The sequence below is a fragment of the Acinonyx jubatus genome, chromosome C2 (assembly GCF_027475565.1).
Source record: "Acinonyx jubatus isolate Ajub_Pintada_27869175 chromosome C2, VMU_Ajub_asm_v1.0, whole genome shotgun sequence".
Classification (NCBI taxonomy): Eukaryota; Metazoa; Chordata; class Mammalia; order Carnivora; family Felidae; genus Acinonyx; species Acinonyx jubatus.
This window is the reverse complement of record NC_069384.1, coordinates 96,313,889-96,330,288: the sequence shown is the minus strand read 5'-3', so window position 1 is coordinate 96,330,288 and position 16,400 is coordinate 96,313,889. Positions and strand designations below refer to the sequence as shown.

Sequence of the window (16,400 nt, the reverse complement as noted above, 5' to 3'; positions counted from 1 at the left end):
GGTTCTGGTTTCGATGAAAAGCACTCACTCTACTGACACAGGAGGAAAGACAATACCAAATAAAAAGCCAGGCGGGGAGGGAGGGAGGTTGAAGGAAGGGGTGGAGACCCTGACATGGTTTTCCTGCTGTGCAGAAGGCTTCATGAGATCCAATCTTCTCTTCTAGCTTCACAGAAATAATGAATCTTCCCCCCGCCCCACCCTCCCTCCCTCTCTCTCTTTCTCTCTCTTAAGTCGTCTTGACCCACAATAGTTTTACCCAAGAATTAAGGAAGGAAAAGCTTTAAATATAAATTGTGTTCCTGTAGCAAGTAAAAGGACACATTAAATATTAGTAACATGAATGAGGCATTTAATTCTACTGCCTCCAACATGCCTAAGATGAAAGCAAATATCTAAGGTAGACCACTGTGAGAAATTAAACAAACAAAAAGCCTTAAAGGATAAAGAGAAGAACAGAATTAAAAATCAGGTGACCAGACACTGTTTCACCAAAAAAAATGTGTAATAAGCTGAATGGTTTTGTGTGTGTGTGTATGTGTGTGTGTTTATAATTGGGTGATAAGATGAGGGGACATTACAATTCTATGTCATTTTTAGTGAAAAATGACAATGTGCTGTATTACCACACAAATCAACCTTCCATAAGCTTTCCTTGATCTTGTAAGTTACTTAGTTCTTTCATCCACGCATGAAGAACAACTTTAAATTACTCACTTTCAACATCTGATGTTGCACATTCAACGCACTGTATCTACTATTGGAATCTTGCTGTAAATTGAAAAGAAAATGGTTAACACAGAGATAACGAATCTGTCTCTCTTGCTAAACATGGCTTAAAGCACTTAACAGAACAATTCCATCTATTTCACTTATATAAGCCACGATGAATTCTATGCTCTAACCAGGATTTCTCTGGGGCCGTCTCTTTATTTAACGGCAGGAAGAAGTTTCAGTGTTCCTCAAAGTTTGCTACGTTTTAGTAAAGACACAGTAAGACATGAAGTCATAAAACAGCACCCTGGCAGGCCCCTGGAAATGATTTACTTCCCTTCCCCTCTCCAGTTGAGACGAACCGAGGCTCAGACGCACAAGGTCCTTGCCCTGAGACACAGTCACTGCGCATGGCGCGTGGCTGATACACTACGCCAGGTGCTCTGAGGGGATGGGGGGATGAACCAACTTGTACCAGGCCTCACAGTCTCTGCAAGGCTTAAGGAAGGGAAGAGAAAAGGTGCTTTCCTTCCCTGGGCTTCCGCGGGTAAGGAATTCTCCATGTGTCACTTTACCCATTTCACAAGTGAGAAACCGAGAAAGGCTAAGGACTCCAAGCTGAGGGCAAACACTTGTTTAGTAGCAGAGCCAGGACTGAAACCTGAGCCCAAGCCATGTGGCAGCAGTGTACAATTTGTGTCCCAGGGGAACATCTTTACACACAGGCCTCACACATTTCCACAGTCCTGGACAGCGACAAGCAGTCAGGGCACAAGATGCCTGACAATTCTCCCTCCCCGTGCTGTTCTTTCTGACGTACTACACCCCATCTCCGGCACAAGTACACTCCCAGCCATTTCTGGTTTTCTTTTTTTTTTTTTTTTTACAATTTCCAAAATGAACTGCATTTTTCCTCTATCACTTCACTTTATTGCTTTATTTCATAATGCAGTTTCTTTGTAAAGTCAAAGAGTAAACTTTATTGCTTTATTTTATTGCTTCATTTCATAACGTACTTTCTTTGTAAAGTTAAAGTTTACTCTATTGCTTTATTTCATAACGAACTTTCTTTGTAAAGTAAGAGTAACTCTTTTGAAATGCACAACAGAAAGTACGCAATCTTAGCTGGGCCTTTTAAAAGGCCTGTTGAAAGCTGACAGCCTCCTGACTCTCCTCAGTTTTAGTACCCCAGAATGCTGACGTTTCATTCAACTAATGTTATATGTTTTTCTTAGAGTAAGAGAAAAGCTTGCTTTTCTCCAGTGAATGTGTACTAAAAAAAAAAATTTTAAATGCCACTATCATTCCTTCCTTCCACAAATGTATTTGAATGCTGACCCTAGGCCAGATGTTACACAGTAACATCTGTGCAAGTTACAGTAACCCTGTACAAAGGCAAAGCAAAATATACATCACATATATATTCTCTTAGAAAAGGATTACAAATGAACAAATGAGTGAATAATCTTTTATTTATTGTTGAACATTAAGGCTACTCCCACTTTATCAAAAATATATTTATATGTTTATATAATTATATTTATATTTAAATATATTTATATATTTATACATATACTATACGTATATATACGTAGATATATATTTTGTATATATATACAAAATATATATCTACGTATATATATACACGTATATATATATATTCGCATATATTACGTATATATATACTAGATATATATTTCAGCCTTACTGTCCTAATGATCAACACTGTAAAAGATTTTGTTGCTATATTTCCCTCTCAAATAATTAAAGAAATAATTAAATAAATAATTAAATAAAATAATTAAGAAAAAAACCCAAAACATACCCTTCCTTTATTTAGTGTTTCTTGTGCTTCTAATTTATAAACAAGAAAATCTAGAAAATAAAAAATGGAGAAAATAGGTGTAAGTTAATTTATTATGGAATTTTTAAACAAAGGCAAACTTTACTCAGACTTGTGAAAAATATTTTAGGTTTAAAAACAATCATGCTTAGTAACGCAGTTTATTTTGCCTCTTAATGCTTTAGAGAGAATTGAAAATAACTATCATATAATTTTCATCTTTATTTTAAAGCTATATATCTTAAATAAACAAAATATACATGATAACCAATTAATTAGAAGTGATCTTAGATTGTGCATTCTGCGATGAACTCTCCTTGAAATTAAGGAGAAAGAAAAAATGAGGCACACCTAAAGACAAGAGATGATTTATTGCTATCCACTAGATGGCATGCTAAAACCATTCAGGACTTGAAAAGAGAAATCAAGCCTTGGAAACCACCTTTTATGCTCTTAAAGCTTTATTATCCACTAGATGGCTCTATAAAATCACTCTGCATTTAAAGACAAGGAGAATCCAAATCCTATCAGAGCAGTTTAATGATGTTAAACTTGTATTCTTCCAACAGGCTTAATCCAAGGGTCAGTAAAACATCCTACCCCATACTGCCCTCCCATTTTCCCTCCCTCTACTCCATACCAACATAATCAGACAGAATACCTAACTTATATTTCCTCATAAGATTTCACAAAACATAAGGAAACAAATAAAAAGAAGAATGGGGATAAATTCAAACCACAAGCTGTACAAAGACTATGTTTTCTAGAAAAATTCTGATAAAAATCAATAGCATTGCCTAATGCCTATCCTAAATGCTAATTTCTCAAATTGAACCCATCAGCTGTGCCAATAAAAGCCTAAAATAAAATATGTGCATAACATAGAAGACACCATACAAAAAAAAGAGACATCATGCAATGAGATCAATTTATTATGTTATAAATGTATGTATATGTCTAAATGTATGCATGTATGTGTATACGAATGTATAAAATTTGTCATATTCTGGACAACACAAGCTGTTACTCCTTGTACATCTATGGACAGAAGTTTCTGGTATAAGTAACATATGTGTAATATTCACATGAAAAGCTGTTTATTTCTGATGTATGTGTAGCTAATAATATGAACTACCTCAAGGTGGCATAAACTGAATGAAAGATTCTGAACCTAATCTTAAGCAGAAATTATTGAACTGCACAATGCATTACATATTGCTTGACTTTCTCAGTCTACCCATAAAACTGACTTAGGGTTTAGCTGAGAAATTTCTTAGCAAAAAGATAGTAAAGCAAGTACATGATATGTCAACGAGGAGTTTGATAAAAATACAGAACAGAAATTGCATTTTATATTTACCTTCCTTTGCTTTCTTATGTTCAAGTCTTTCCTTTTGCAAGGATTTCTCTAATCTTGATCTGTGTTCATACACAACTGAAAAAAAAAGTTAAAATTTATCTGCAAAGAATTAGAACTTTTAAAGTAAAATTAACATCAATTTTCAAAATGGGGGGGCGGGAAACAATTTAAGGTCTTCACAATTAACATAAAAATGACTGCATTTATAAGTTCCACATTCTGGGTAAAACAGACACAATAATACACATAATTCTGAGCTGACTTCTGCACAGCCTGCCCCTTTATAGAAACAATACTCTGAGAGAGGCTTCTATCCACCTTCTTTGCCAGCTCCTTATCCTGCTTCTCAAATACGAGAATCTCTGAGGTTCCATGTCTCTTACAGGCCAGAGGTGTCCACTCTCCTGACTTTCACCACCATTTGCACAGCTGTTAGCCCCACATGTATATTTCTAGTTCCTGCCTCTCTCTTAGGTATTAGCACAGCATCTTCCAAAGACTTCAGGTTTCTCCACCTACATATCCCATAAATACTGGCAAGTCCACATGATCTGAATGTGAGCTAAGGCTGTCCAGACCAGTAAGGAAACCTCAGCACCCCACTGGCCTAAAAGAGAAGGCGTATTCCCCCACAGCAAGGAAAACACAGGGGAGAGTCATAGAAATGAAGGGGGCAGGGACTCTAAACAGAACCTATAAACGTCAGGTTTACATCTGCCATGGGGAGAAGCCAATGGCAAACCAATGCCATGCTTTAAGACTTTCCTGTGCTTGATTATCCCTACCTACCCAGTCTTCTCTGAAGCAGCCAGCATTGCCTGGTGAGTAGAGAGGAAGAACAGATGTGGTAGGGGAAAAGAGGGAGGAGAGGCCCATCAGGACTCTCTCTTTCCCACCTCAGTCTTCACTTCTACATCAAATGGGAAGAATGGGAGGAGCTTTACCTTTGAATGAATAAGATGATAAAGTCGATATTTTATTTATACAATAAAATGTATGCAAATGGACTAGACCAGACATAATACTTAGTAGACCAAGACTGTGTTTCCGGCTAAAAGTTACTAAAAAAAAATTTTTTTTTTCTTTTAATCTGAGAGAAGTTGAGAAGTATCCAAGTTTCAGATTTCCTTCTGGGACAGAAAGCCCAGCCTCGCAGAGTGGTTTGTACAGGCAAAGAAGGGGGGAAAGGGCAAAACCTGAATTTCTGACATACACTTTGCATCCTATTTGTGCAGCATTATGGTCCCATGTGATCTCATTCCTTGCCAAGGAAAGCCAAACCTGTTATTTGGTTCCCGTGCCAGTCCCTAGCTTCCCTTGGCTGTCTAAGATACAATTTCACCATCAATCACAGACTCACCATGTACAGTGCATACAACTGCCCGACACTATTGGACACATCCAAAAGGGCTGCGGTCACAGCAACTCCCCTCCCCCACACCTGACATAATAACCCCTTGCGCTTGAAGTGAATGCCCTGTCCCTCCCGCCCTTTCCCCAGTGTCACAGCTGCCAGTTGGCAGCTCCTGCTGTCCTCCCTCCAACTTGCCCATCGCCTCCTGGGTCCTCCACCGCCTCCCCACACTGCATCTCTCATCTTGTCATCCCATATAAACCTTCCACTTCCAAGGAAGTTTCTCTCCCTCTGCAACTACCACAGCCCCGACCTCTACTCACACGTCTGCTGCCATCTCTGTGCACTGCTCTGAGAATTCCTGCCACCATCCAAACTGGCATCACGTCATGCCCTGGCAGCGTGTATGCCCCAATCTCAACTTGCCCCTCAGCCTCAGCCTCACACAAGTCATAGCAACCATCCCTGCTCCAGTCTTTTCCTCTGCCTGGAGTTCTATTCCCTGCCAGATGACCCTTCCTCGCCCACCCCAGTGCTATTCTTATAAAGGAATCCAATACAGCTCTGCATCCATTGAGTCCCTACCATGTAACTGGAACCACATCATGAGTAGAAATGAAAAATGAATAGATAGACATAGGCCTGGCTACAAGCAGCTCAAGTCTAACACAGTAGACAGGTTAGGTAATTTTTAAATAATTAGAGCTACAGGTCATGATCTTGTGGTTCTTGAGTTTGAGCCCTGCCTCAGGCTCTGTGCTGACAGCTCGGAGCCTGGAGCCTGCTTCGGATTCTGTGTCTCCCTCTCTCTCTGCCCCTTCCCCTGCTCACACTCTTTTTCGCTCGCTCAAAAATAAATAAATAAATAAAAATTTAAAAACGGAGCTAAATACATTTAGCGCAATAAAAATATAGTGAAGCCCAAGGAAAGACAAGGATGAGCTCTGGATGCGAGAAAGGTAAGAGAAGACTTCTCAGAGGTGAGAAGAGGTGATCTCTTGGCTGGCTTTGAGAATGAAAAGCAGTTTGACAGAAAAGGACCCCGAGGGAGAAAGGCACTTCTGGAAGACATCACAGGGACAAAAGCACAGGGGCATGAACTTGGGGTAAAGGAAGCTGTACTCCAAAAAGCTTGGTTGCAGGACACCTGGGTAGCTCGGTCAGTTAAATGTCTCACTCTTGACCTTGGACCAGGTCACAATCTCAGGGTTTGTGAGACTGAGCCGCACATCAGGCTCTGCACTGACAGCATGGAACCTACTTGAGAGTCCTTCTCTACCCCTCTCTGCCCCTCCCCCATTTGCATGCACACATACTCTCTCTCTCTCTCAAAGATAAATAAAAATAACTTAAAAAAAATCTTGGGACACCTGGGTGGCTCAGTCAGTTAACCATCTGACTACTGATTTCAGCTCAGGTCACAATCTCACACACGGTTTGTGAGTTCGAGCCCTGCACTGGGCTCTGTGCTGATAGTGTGGAGACTGCTTGAGATTCTCTCTCTCCCTCTCTCTCTCTGCCCCTCCCCTGTTTTCTCTCTCTCTCTCTCTCTCAAAATAAATAATCTTAAAAAAAAAAAAAAGCTTGACTACAAGTCCACTATTGAGAAATTACATTTTTTTTTTTCAAACAAATCTGTATGGTATATAAGTCCCTCTGCCAGCTTCTAAAAAGCCTATTAAAACCAAGAAGTTTCTTGGATTGGTACCAACAGTATCATGTGGAATGATGTTTAGAACAAGGCAGGAGAAAAAAAGGTTAGCACTATAGGACCTCACTAAGCCAAGCCCTAAATAAACTGCATGCTCAGTCAGGTGGGAAAAACTTACAGGGACGCAGGTACATTACAATGCTATCACGATATCACAGAGGCAAAAACAGGATGCCACAGGAACACCTAAGCTCCCCGGCTGGAAGGAAGTGCACTCCTTTCCTCTAACCCACCGGCCAAAGTTCCCAGGTCCTGGGTAGAGAGAGTCACAGGAACATACACATGCCAGTTAAAACGGAATTTTGGTGTACTAATTGGACATATTATAGATGATTTCAGCAAGTATGTATGTCACTTTCAAAGAAAGGAACAGGAAAAGCAGTCAAGATCTTGTTCCAGTGAAACTTAAGTGGCAGCAGGGGTGAGTGGGAGGTCCTGGGTATAGGGGGCTCCTGAGGAGGTCGGGACTAGTAGAGGCGAACAATTCCAGCCTAGAAACACCCATGATCTTAAGAGACAGAGCAGCACAGTAAACAAGACACAGGAGAGGGCTGCTCACCACCTATCTCCGGCTCTCAGACTCCATATACTAAACATTATTATGGAAGGGTAATGATAGAGGAGGAAGCTGCATTTACAACTTATAATCCTGTGAAATTCTTTACTTCATATATAGCAGCAATCACCATAAACTTACTCTTGCAAACTCAGTCTTATATGGGACTTGGTAATTGGGTAATGATTGTCTTTGCACTGGGAAGCAGAAAACTCATCAGCATTATTTCATCTTCAGTAAGAGTGGAGGGTCCACTACATTATACCAAGTAGACAGGGAGTGTAGGGGATGGGATGAGAGGGTGGGAGACAATGCTCCATTCTTTAGTCTCTTCTCTGCAATGCAATCAGGAAGATAACGTGCCAACAGCCAGTCCGAAGTACCCATTTATCGTACTGAATCACACAACTGTCTTTGACAGTTTTACGCTCAACATATTAATAGCAATGTTGTCTTAAGAGCCAGAAAATCTGAGGATACACAGTTATAAACTTTCATAAATAACCTCAACAGATGCTACGAAATGTCTACAAAGAGCCCAACATGTTTGTGGATTCCAATCAAAAGTCAAAGGTCTTCAGAAATCTGAGATGTACATGAATGAATAAAATGGCATCACTATTAGCAAGATCTAAGGCATAAAGAATGTGGTTTTGCAAATGCAGTAAAAAAAAAAAAAAAAGATGTGGTAAATAAGGATAGAGACTATATGTACAAACCATGAGGTAATTGTACTATTAATATTATCTTACTCAGAACTGGTCAAGCCATTATTATAGCACCAGTTTCTGGTCCTGACGTAAAGTAACTTAAGAATGCAGAAATGGTTTAAGCGTTGGAGAATATCCACAAGGAGGAGGTGAGAGAAGGGAGCGGCAGTGACTGATAGGGGCGGGAGAAGCGCTGTTTCTTAATCAAGTTCAAAGAAAAAGGAAAACAAAGCCAAAAGGCGTCTTCAACTGTATGCTGAGGAAACCACATTATGTAAGGGAAAATGAGAATGAAAATTAACCCTTGAAACTGCAAATTCTAGAAAGAAAGGGAGAGGGAAAGAAGCAGATGGTAATGTAATGGTTGAGAGCACAGACTCCGGTGTCTAGATTCAAATCCCAGATCTATTCCTTATGGGGCAAGTGGCTGAACTTTGTACTTCAGTTACCCTCACACGGTGTATGGGAATAATGATATCACCGATCTCTTTTGGGTGAATGTCAGGGTTAAAGAAGTTAAATTGTGTCAAGTGCTTAGAACACTGCCTGGCACAGAGTAAAAGCTAGAAACTTTCAAAATATTTTTTCACCTATCTGTGATGGCTTAAAATTGCCAAAGAATCAGATGATTCCCTGAGCCCTTTCAACCCTACAATTAAAGTCTAGTAATGTGAAGTACTTACACACACACACACACACACACAAACAGTGGGGGGAGGGGGGGGACTCGAAAAGGCAATAAAATATTAATCTCAGTTCCCTTTTACTTAAAAAAATTTTTCCCTTAAAAAAACAGAAAGTAATCAGTCCAACAGCTCCAAAACTCAGAAGACTTTTTTTTTTAAATAAAAAGCAAAAGGTAAAACAGAATCTTTGCGTCCTTGTAGCTCTCTAGAAAATTTCCCCATCAACTAAACAGACACACACATACACCCCACACTACCCTTAATTCTTTTAACATGCATTCTCCAGGCTTTGGAGCTAGTGATTTATCTAGATGGGTTTACTGTTTCACTTAGAAGGAGGATCACTAATCAATCCTTGTCACCTATCTCTATTTTCCTATTTATACTCTGAAGTCAAGGGCATCAGTCAAGATGAACTAATACTGCCAGAACCTCCACGACAAAAAAGGTGCATAATGAGTATTCTCAAAGCACCAGACAAATTTAAGGAAAAATAAGGATACAAATAATGATTCAATCTTGGCATTCAAGATTTTTAAGGCAGAACAGCACTACAACCAGCATAGGATTTGAATCACAAGAACCCATGAGGAAAGGATGAAAACGCATAATACTCATCATCTCCCCTGCTTCCTGCAAAGGAGTTTAATATTTTCCATGCAGTTGAGAATGGAAAGAGGTTTTATTCCTCTTTCAAGCACTCAAGAGTTTATAATCATGCCAGCTTCCTGCAGCAATTTTCCATTTTAACTCTGACTTCCTCTGAAAGTCACAAGAGAAATTAGCTGTTGCACATCCACTTGTGGGCAAAATACCTATCTATGACATTTCAGGGCAAACAGCGCCAATTCAGAATTAAAAGGCAACACTCCAAAATTAGAAAGCATCGCTGAGTCTTTTAGCACCTTAAGCCAAGAGAGGGCAATGTTTCTTTGGCAGAAGCAACAGCCCATAGAATTTTGCTTTCAGTCTTGCCCGTAACATAAGGTTTTGTCTTTATTAAAAAAAAAACAACAAAAAAACACTTGAGGCTCTGTAAGAAAGTCATAGAACTCAACCTGTGAAACCATTAAGAATTGCAAGTACCTTTTTCATTTTGCAGATGATAAAAATGAAAATGAACAAACCTGTGCCTTTGAGAATTGTGGCTGAAGATTTTTAAGTAGGATAGCAAGAGGAGACAAAAAGGAAGATGAACTGAAATCACCATAGTTCCCAGAACATAGTCCTTTCAGAGATTTGTTTTGTCTTTGTTTTTAGGCCTAAAATAGCAGATGTTTATCACAGCCTTTAAGAACAGTTTTCGGTTGTGGTTCTAACTCACCAGATGTGGAGCGGAGGCCAGCCACTTGCCACCCTCTCTTCTGGAGAACAATGACTTAGTAATTAACGTGAAGACAACATTTCAGATACAGTTTTCCAATGATCTGTCCTTCCTTCTCTCAGAATTTTACCTCATAAGGAGTCTGAGAAAGAACAGAGGAGCTCCCCTTAGAAAACAACCCACATAAAACAACTAAGTACAAGAACAAAGAAGGTGGCATTTTGAAGATCTCACTGGATCCTCCCTCCAGCCCCCTGGAGTAGGCAAGGCCGCCCCTAAGGCCTGTGGCTGCGTTCCGTGTCTCAGCCTGGCTCTTTCGGCAAAGTCTCCCCGACTTCTGTACCATTTCCGAAACTCGGTTATGATCTCTCACACATAACTCCTGAACAGTTAAGTCTACCTTTTGCTTCTCACTCACCCCAGTTTTACATCTTCCAGTACAATTTAACCTTTCCAGTCGGCCTGACAATTTATAGCTGAATTCAGCTGTTAATTAACCTTTTCCTATGGCTAGCTCCCTTTACTAAATTACACGTTCACACTCCAGGCCTGGGGGCAAAACCTTCAGTGGCTTCCCATCACACTAGATGTAGAACTCGACTCCCCCTCTCAAGGCCCAGATAGTTCCTCCTGCTCCACTCTGTCATTCATTCCTCCAACAGGCCAGACACCCTTTCACCTCAGCACCTTGTACGGCCTCTTCCTGGTTGCCTCCACTCCTCCTTCTCTGCACCACTGACTCCTGCATTTCCGGAAGATCTTTACTAACAAGACACCTTCTTGCCAAGTCCTTTCCTGGACAACCCATCTAAAACTGCAACCTGCTTCCCACCCTCAACGCTTCCAGCCTTCATTCCTGTTTTATTTTTCTCCTTAGCACATAACACCCTACAGTATTTCTTTACTTATTTACCTTAGTGATTGCCTTTCTATCCCACTAGAATACAAGTTTAGTCGGGACAAGAATTTCTGGTTTGCTCTATTCCACTATTGTACCCCTGGTGCACTGAATTGTCAACATTCAGTGGACAATGAATGCACGCATGAGTGAATGAATAAATGAACAACAAAAAAAGAACTCTATGTGCTTTGAAGGCTGGGATTGGCTATCTCCTCAGTCCTCCTGTTCTATATCTGAAACTCTCATTAGCACTTCAGTCCCGATACCCCGGTTCCTAATAGCTAGTGGTATTCAATAGTTGTTAAATGAATGCGTGCCTTTAGAAGATATTTCATACTTTTGCTCATTTGCCTGCCATCCTTTATGTCCTGGCACTTTTAAACTAAATTTCCACATTTGTTGGCTCATTAATACTTGCATATCGCACAGAAAAGTAACAGAACAGAGATTAAATATAAATTTATCTGTTGATGTGCAGGCTCATAAGATTAGCATTAGTTAAATCACAGCCCTAATAGAGGCTGGAATAGAGACACTTTCAGAGCGCTGAGAGAAAAAAGGACAGTCTGATTAGGTATTTTTCTGCTGCATGGCAATTGAAGTATCTTTTTTTACTGCACAATACAGTTCCTATAATAGCTCACACAACTGTCTATTTTTAAGTTTGCTAATGCATACAGTTTATGAAGTCGTTTAAATGAAAATTTTCACCATGATTTGAATGGTGCTTAACTGCCTTTTCTATTTTGGATAAAACTATACCCAGGCTTTCCCTTATGATACTATCTGAGATTTGGCTTTTTTCAAATAAGTAGCTGACTTAAGATATATTTCTTCATACAGGTCTTCTTTCAAGTATAGTGAGCTACTAATAATCATTCTTATTATTAGATGAAATCTATTCACTCCTCATGAAAGGATACTTCTCTTAGCTACTCTGAGCTACTATATTATAGCCCAGCAGTATGCCAGGCACCTTGGGAAACACAAAAGTGTAGAACTGACTCTTATAAAAAGCTCATAATCAATAAATTTGGGCTGTGAGGAGAGGCAAGGACAGGTAAAACAGCAAGGAGACAATTAGAGCTCACCAAAGGTTAGGCGAGCTGGCATAGTGACCTGCTGAGCCAGCAGATTTTTAAACAGAATCTCTTTGTAAGCTGAGAGGAAAAATATCCTCCCGTCCCATGAAAATGCTGCACTCTACAAAGTAAAAATTACATGTGGAAGTACATATGCATATATATTAGAAACTTAAGGACTCACAGTAATAGAAGCAAAAGCTATTCTAAACTTGGATGTGCAAAAATAGACCCTATCCAGTAATATTCTTCTCATCTAAGCAGTCAGATTTTAGCAGGACAGCATCACAGTGTTTCAGGAAATAATCAATGAGTAAAAGAGAGACAGAGGCTTCTGGCCACCCAAAACTGATGTAACAATGTAGAAGAATGCCCTTTAGATGGGCTAAAATATGCAAAAGCACATTGGTTTTATAATAGGACTATGCAGTTATACATAAACTTTTTTCTAAAATTTTTTTTAACATTTATTCATTTTTGAGAGACAGAGAGAGACAGAGCATGAGGGGGAAGGGGCAGAGAGAGAAGCAGACAGAATCTGAAGCAGGCTCCAGGCTCTGAGCTGTCAGCACAGAGCCCAACGTGGGGCTCGAACTCACGAATTGCGAGATCATGACCTGAGCCCAAGTCGGATGCTCAACCGACTGAGCCACGCAGGCGCCCCACATACACTTTTCAAAACTCATGTGCTTGAACCAACCATAAAAGACATTTCATTTTCCTAAGTTATCTGATTTCTTCACGGGAACCAGCCTCCGTGGACACTTCCACTAATTCCAGCAAAGAGGGAACAAACCTAAAATCCAGCACTCAAGAATCAACCCCAAGAGGTTCTTATCTTGTATTAGCCTTTATCCCAGAGAATAACCACAAGGAGGGCAGGATGCACCAGCCTACAACTGGCTTCTCCTTCCAATCAGCACAGCAGTACATAAGCAACACCCTCTTCATCCAAACTCCCAATGTCACGTTTTCACTTCAAGATGTGAAAATATGCAATGTATCTTGGAAGAGGGTTCAATAAAAATCTTGCTTATAAAGAGATACTATTTAAGGCTGGCATATCTATAGCATCCTGGATACTTCATTCAACACATCAAACAAGTATTCAGTGAATACTTACTATGTGCCAGGCATTTGTTCTGATATTAGGGAATACGTTATGAGCACAACAGTAAAAAATATTTGCCTTTGGGGAGCTCATGTTCTGGCAGATAAGTAAGTGGTTAGGAGCTACTAAGTGTCATGGGGGGAGAGGGAAGACCATGGTAAAAGAGACTGGAGGCATGAGGAGGATGGGTCACACTTCTGAATCTGAGGACTCACTGAGAAGATATCTGAGCCAAGACTTGAAAAAAGTGCAAGAATGACTACCACAGACATCCAGGGGAAATGTTCCAGACATAAGGGATGGGCAATGCAAAATCCCTACAGGGCAAGCATACCCAGGACGTTCTAAGAAAAGTAGGGAAGTCACTGTAGGTGAGGAGTGTGAGCTGGAAGACCAAAGTGTGAAGGTGGGGAAGGGGACAGATTGGGATGGGCCTCCTAGGACCTAGTGAAAACTCTGGCTATTACTCCAAAAGAAGCAGGGACCCTTTGGAGGGTTTGGGCAGGAACATAGAGGGATGGCTTAGATCTTAAAATAATGATCACTCTGACCACATGGGGTCAAGATGCAAGCAGGGAAACCAGTTCTTCAGTAATCCAGGCATGAGGTAACAGAAGAGGACCAATGTGCAGGCTGTGGCAGATTCTGCCTTTATACTGAAGATAATACCAATGCATGTGATCGTCTGAGATGGGGAAGGCCACAAGTGGAATAGGTTTGTGTGGAAGATCTGGAATAAGCATTTATTGACTACAGAGTGATTAACTCAGCCTTCAGGAGTCAAGATAGGCACCCACAGGTAACATCTGTGTGATGCTGAAAGATAATGATGGAGGAAAAGACAGAAAAATACAGACAGTGGAAAAGAACTCAGTGCAAGAGCACTGAGGCAAAAAAAAAAAAAAAAATCTGCTTATAGTATTCCTCACACTTTCCTGAAAATAAGAATAACCCTGTTAGTAGCACAGATTCCTGGGGCCCATCTTTCATCTACTGATTCAAAATTTCCAGGGAAGACGCTTGATAATCTGAACATTTAGCAAGTGCACTCTACCTCCTCCCCCAAGTGCTCTTAAAGGGGTAGTTCTGTAAACATATAGGGATGATAGGAAGGTGGGTAATCAGGGTGGGGAGAGAATGAGTGAGAGGGTTGCAGTTGACTTGATCAGATCTGCATGGCTACAAAAAATACGTTTCTGGATGGTGCACAAGAGAGAGAATCCAAGAGAGCATAAAGGTTGATGGATTAGTTAGGAGTCATTACAATTGACCATATTGCCCAAATATAAGATGATCTCCAGTTATGCCAATAAGACAATCCAATAAAAAAGAAAGTCGAATTTTGGGGCACCTGGGTGGCTCAGTCAGTTAAGTGTCTGACTCTTGATTTCAGCTCAGGTCATGATCCCACAGTCATGAGATCGAGCCCCATGTGGGGCTCCGTGCTGACAGCATGGAGGCTGCTTGAGATACTCTCTCGCCCTCTCTCTCTGCTCCTCCCCTGCTCCCTCTCTCTTTCTAAGTAAACTTAAAAAAAAAAAAAGTTGATTTTTTTTCCCAACTGGAACCTACAAAATTTTAAAGCAGTGAAAAGGAGTAGGAAGTGAAAAAGAATATCAACAGACACTTGAAGAAATTCTAACAGTGATTAAATGTGGGAAAACGTAGTAAACTAAATTAACCATCAGAGAAATCAAATTAAAATCATAATGCAACACCACTATTCTCCCATCAAAATGGCTAAACTTTTAAAAAACAGAAAATACCAAGGGTTGGCAACACTGTGGGAGAAACAGCTCCCCTGCTTGGCTGACGGATGGATGAGTCAGTATAACCATTTTAGAAAACAGTTCGATAGTGTCTGCCAGAGCCGACAAAGGCAGACCTCGTGGGCCGTAAATCCCATGCCGAGGCACGTACCCAACCAAATATTTGAATTTAGTAACCAGAAGTCACATAAGAGAGTCTGAAGAGCAGCACTGTTCATTAATAGTCCCAAACTGGAAACAACACAAACATCTATTATAGTAGAATGAATATGTTGCAGTTGTTCAAAAAAAAAAAAAAATTAAGTTATCAGTCAGCAATGTGAACAAACAACGTGTAAGAACATAGATGAATTTCACAAAACATAACGTTGAGGAAAGAAGCCAGGCAGCAAAGTGGTACTTGCTGAATAATTCTACTTATGAAAACAGTTCAAAAACAAGCAAAGCTAATCCGTGGTGATAGGAGATGGGGTGCTGTTCGCAGTGTGCAGATGGCAGTGGGAGGCGGGCCGGCAGTGACTGGGAGAGAGCAAGAGGGAGCATTTCTGGTGCTGGTGATGTTCTGGTTCTCAGTCTGTGTGCTGCCTACACTGCTTGGTGAAAAACCACTGAGCTCTATGCTTACGATTCATACACTTTTCTGAATGTCTACTTGTTTACATTAGATAAGGGGGGGGTATTTGCCAATTTTGGTGACACGGTGAAATACAAAACCTGTTTAGGTAAATTACTTTTTTTTTTCATCCGCATCTCTACAAACACTTTGATTCACACTCTTCACACGTGTGTCTGACCTCTGTGTCAACATCACCACAAGTCCGAATTTTAGTCCTCTGAGTTTTCTGAAGCATGCCCATTTTCACTGGAGATACAGCATTTGTGGAAGCTGTCTGATGCTATCGCGAGAAATGTCCTAAACTGCAGATACTTAATAAAATTAGGAGCTGATGGTTTCATCTGCCCCGTAGGTGCATGCATATTCATGCTTTCTATATTGCTAACTCAAATGTACGAGGGAGCTTTTGGGGGGCTGGTGGTAAAAAAAAAGTTGTTCATAAAAACATTTTACATTTACAATTGGAGGACACATTCCTGGGAATAAATACTCACACTATTTTAAGTGCTATTTCATTCTTAAAAAAAAAAAAGATTTGGTCAGATGCCTTCCATAAATGTCTAACCATATCAAACGAGGTCATTTTAGGCTAATGTGTCTTCCTCACACAGTGCTCTGCTGTTTAAAATAAAGCAGTTGGGAAAGCACCCAGTAATAGCAGAG

General features: G+C 40.3%; 1 protein-coding gene across 4 annotated transcripts in view; it reads right to left on the bottom strand.

Moving 5' to 3' along the window:
* The window catches only part of GOLIM4 (golgi integral membrane protein 4), a 78,862-nt gene that overhangs the window by 29,695 nt on the left and 32,767 nt on the right, over positions 1–16,400 (bottom strand). For all 4 annotated transcript variants that reach the window (XM_027061480.2, XM_027061478.2, XM_027061479.2 and 1 more), the window contains exons 2-4: positions 3,918–3,992; positions 2,540–2,589; positions 718–771 (exon numbers count right to left, since the gene is read on the bottom strand). In XM_027061480.2, coding sequence (XP_026917281.1) covers positions 718–771; positions 2,540–2,589; positions 3,918–3,992 — 179 coding nt within the window. The remainder of the gene's footprint in view (positions 1–717; positions 772–2,539; positions 2,590–3,917; positions 3,993–16,400) is intronic.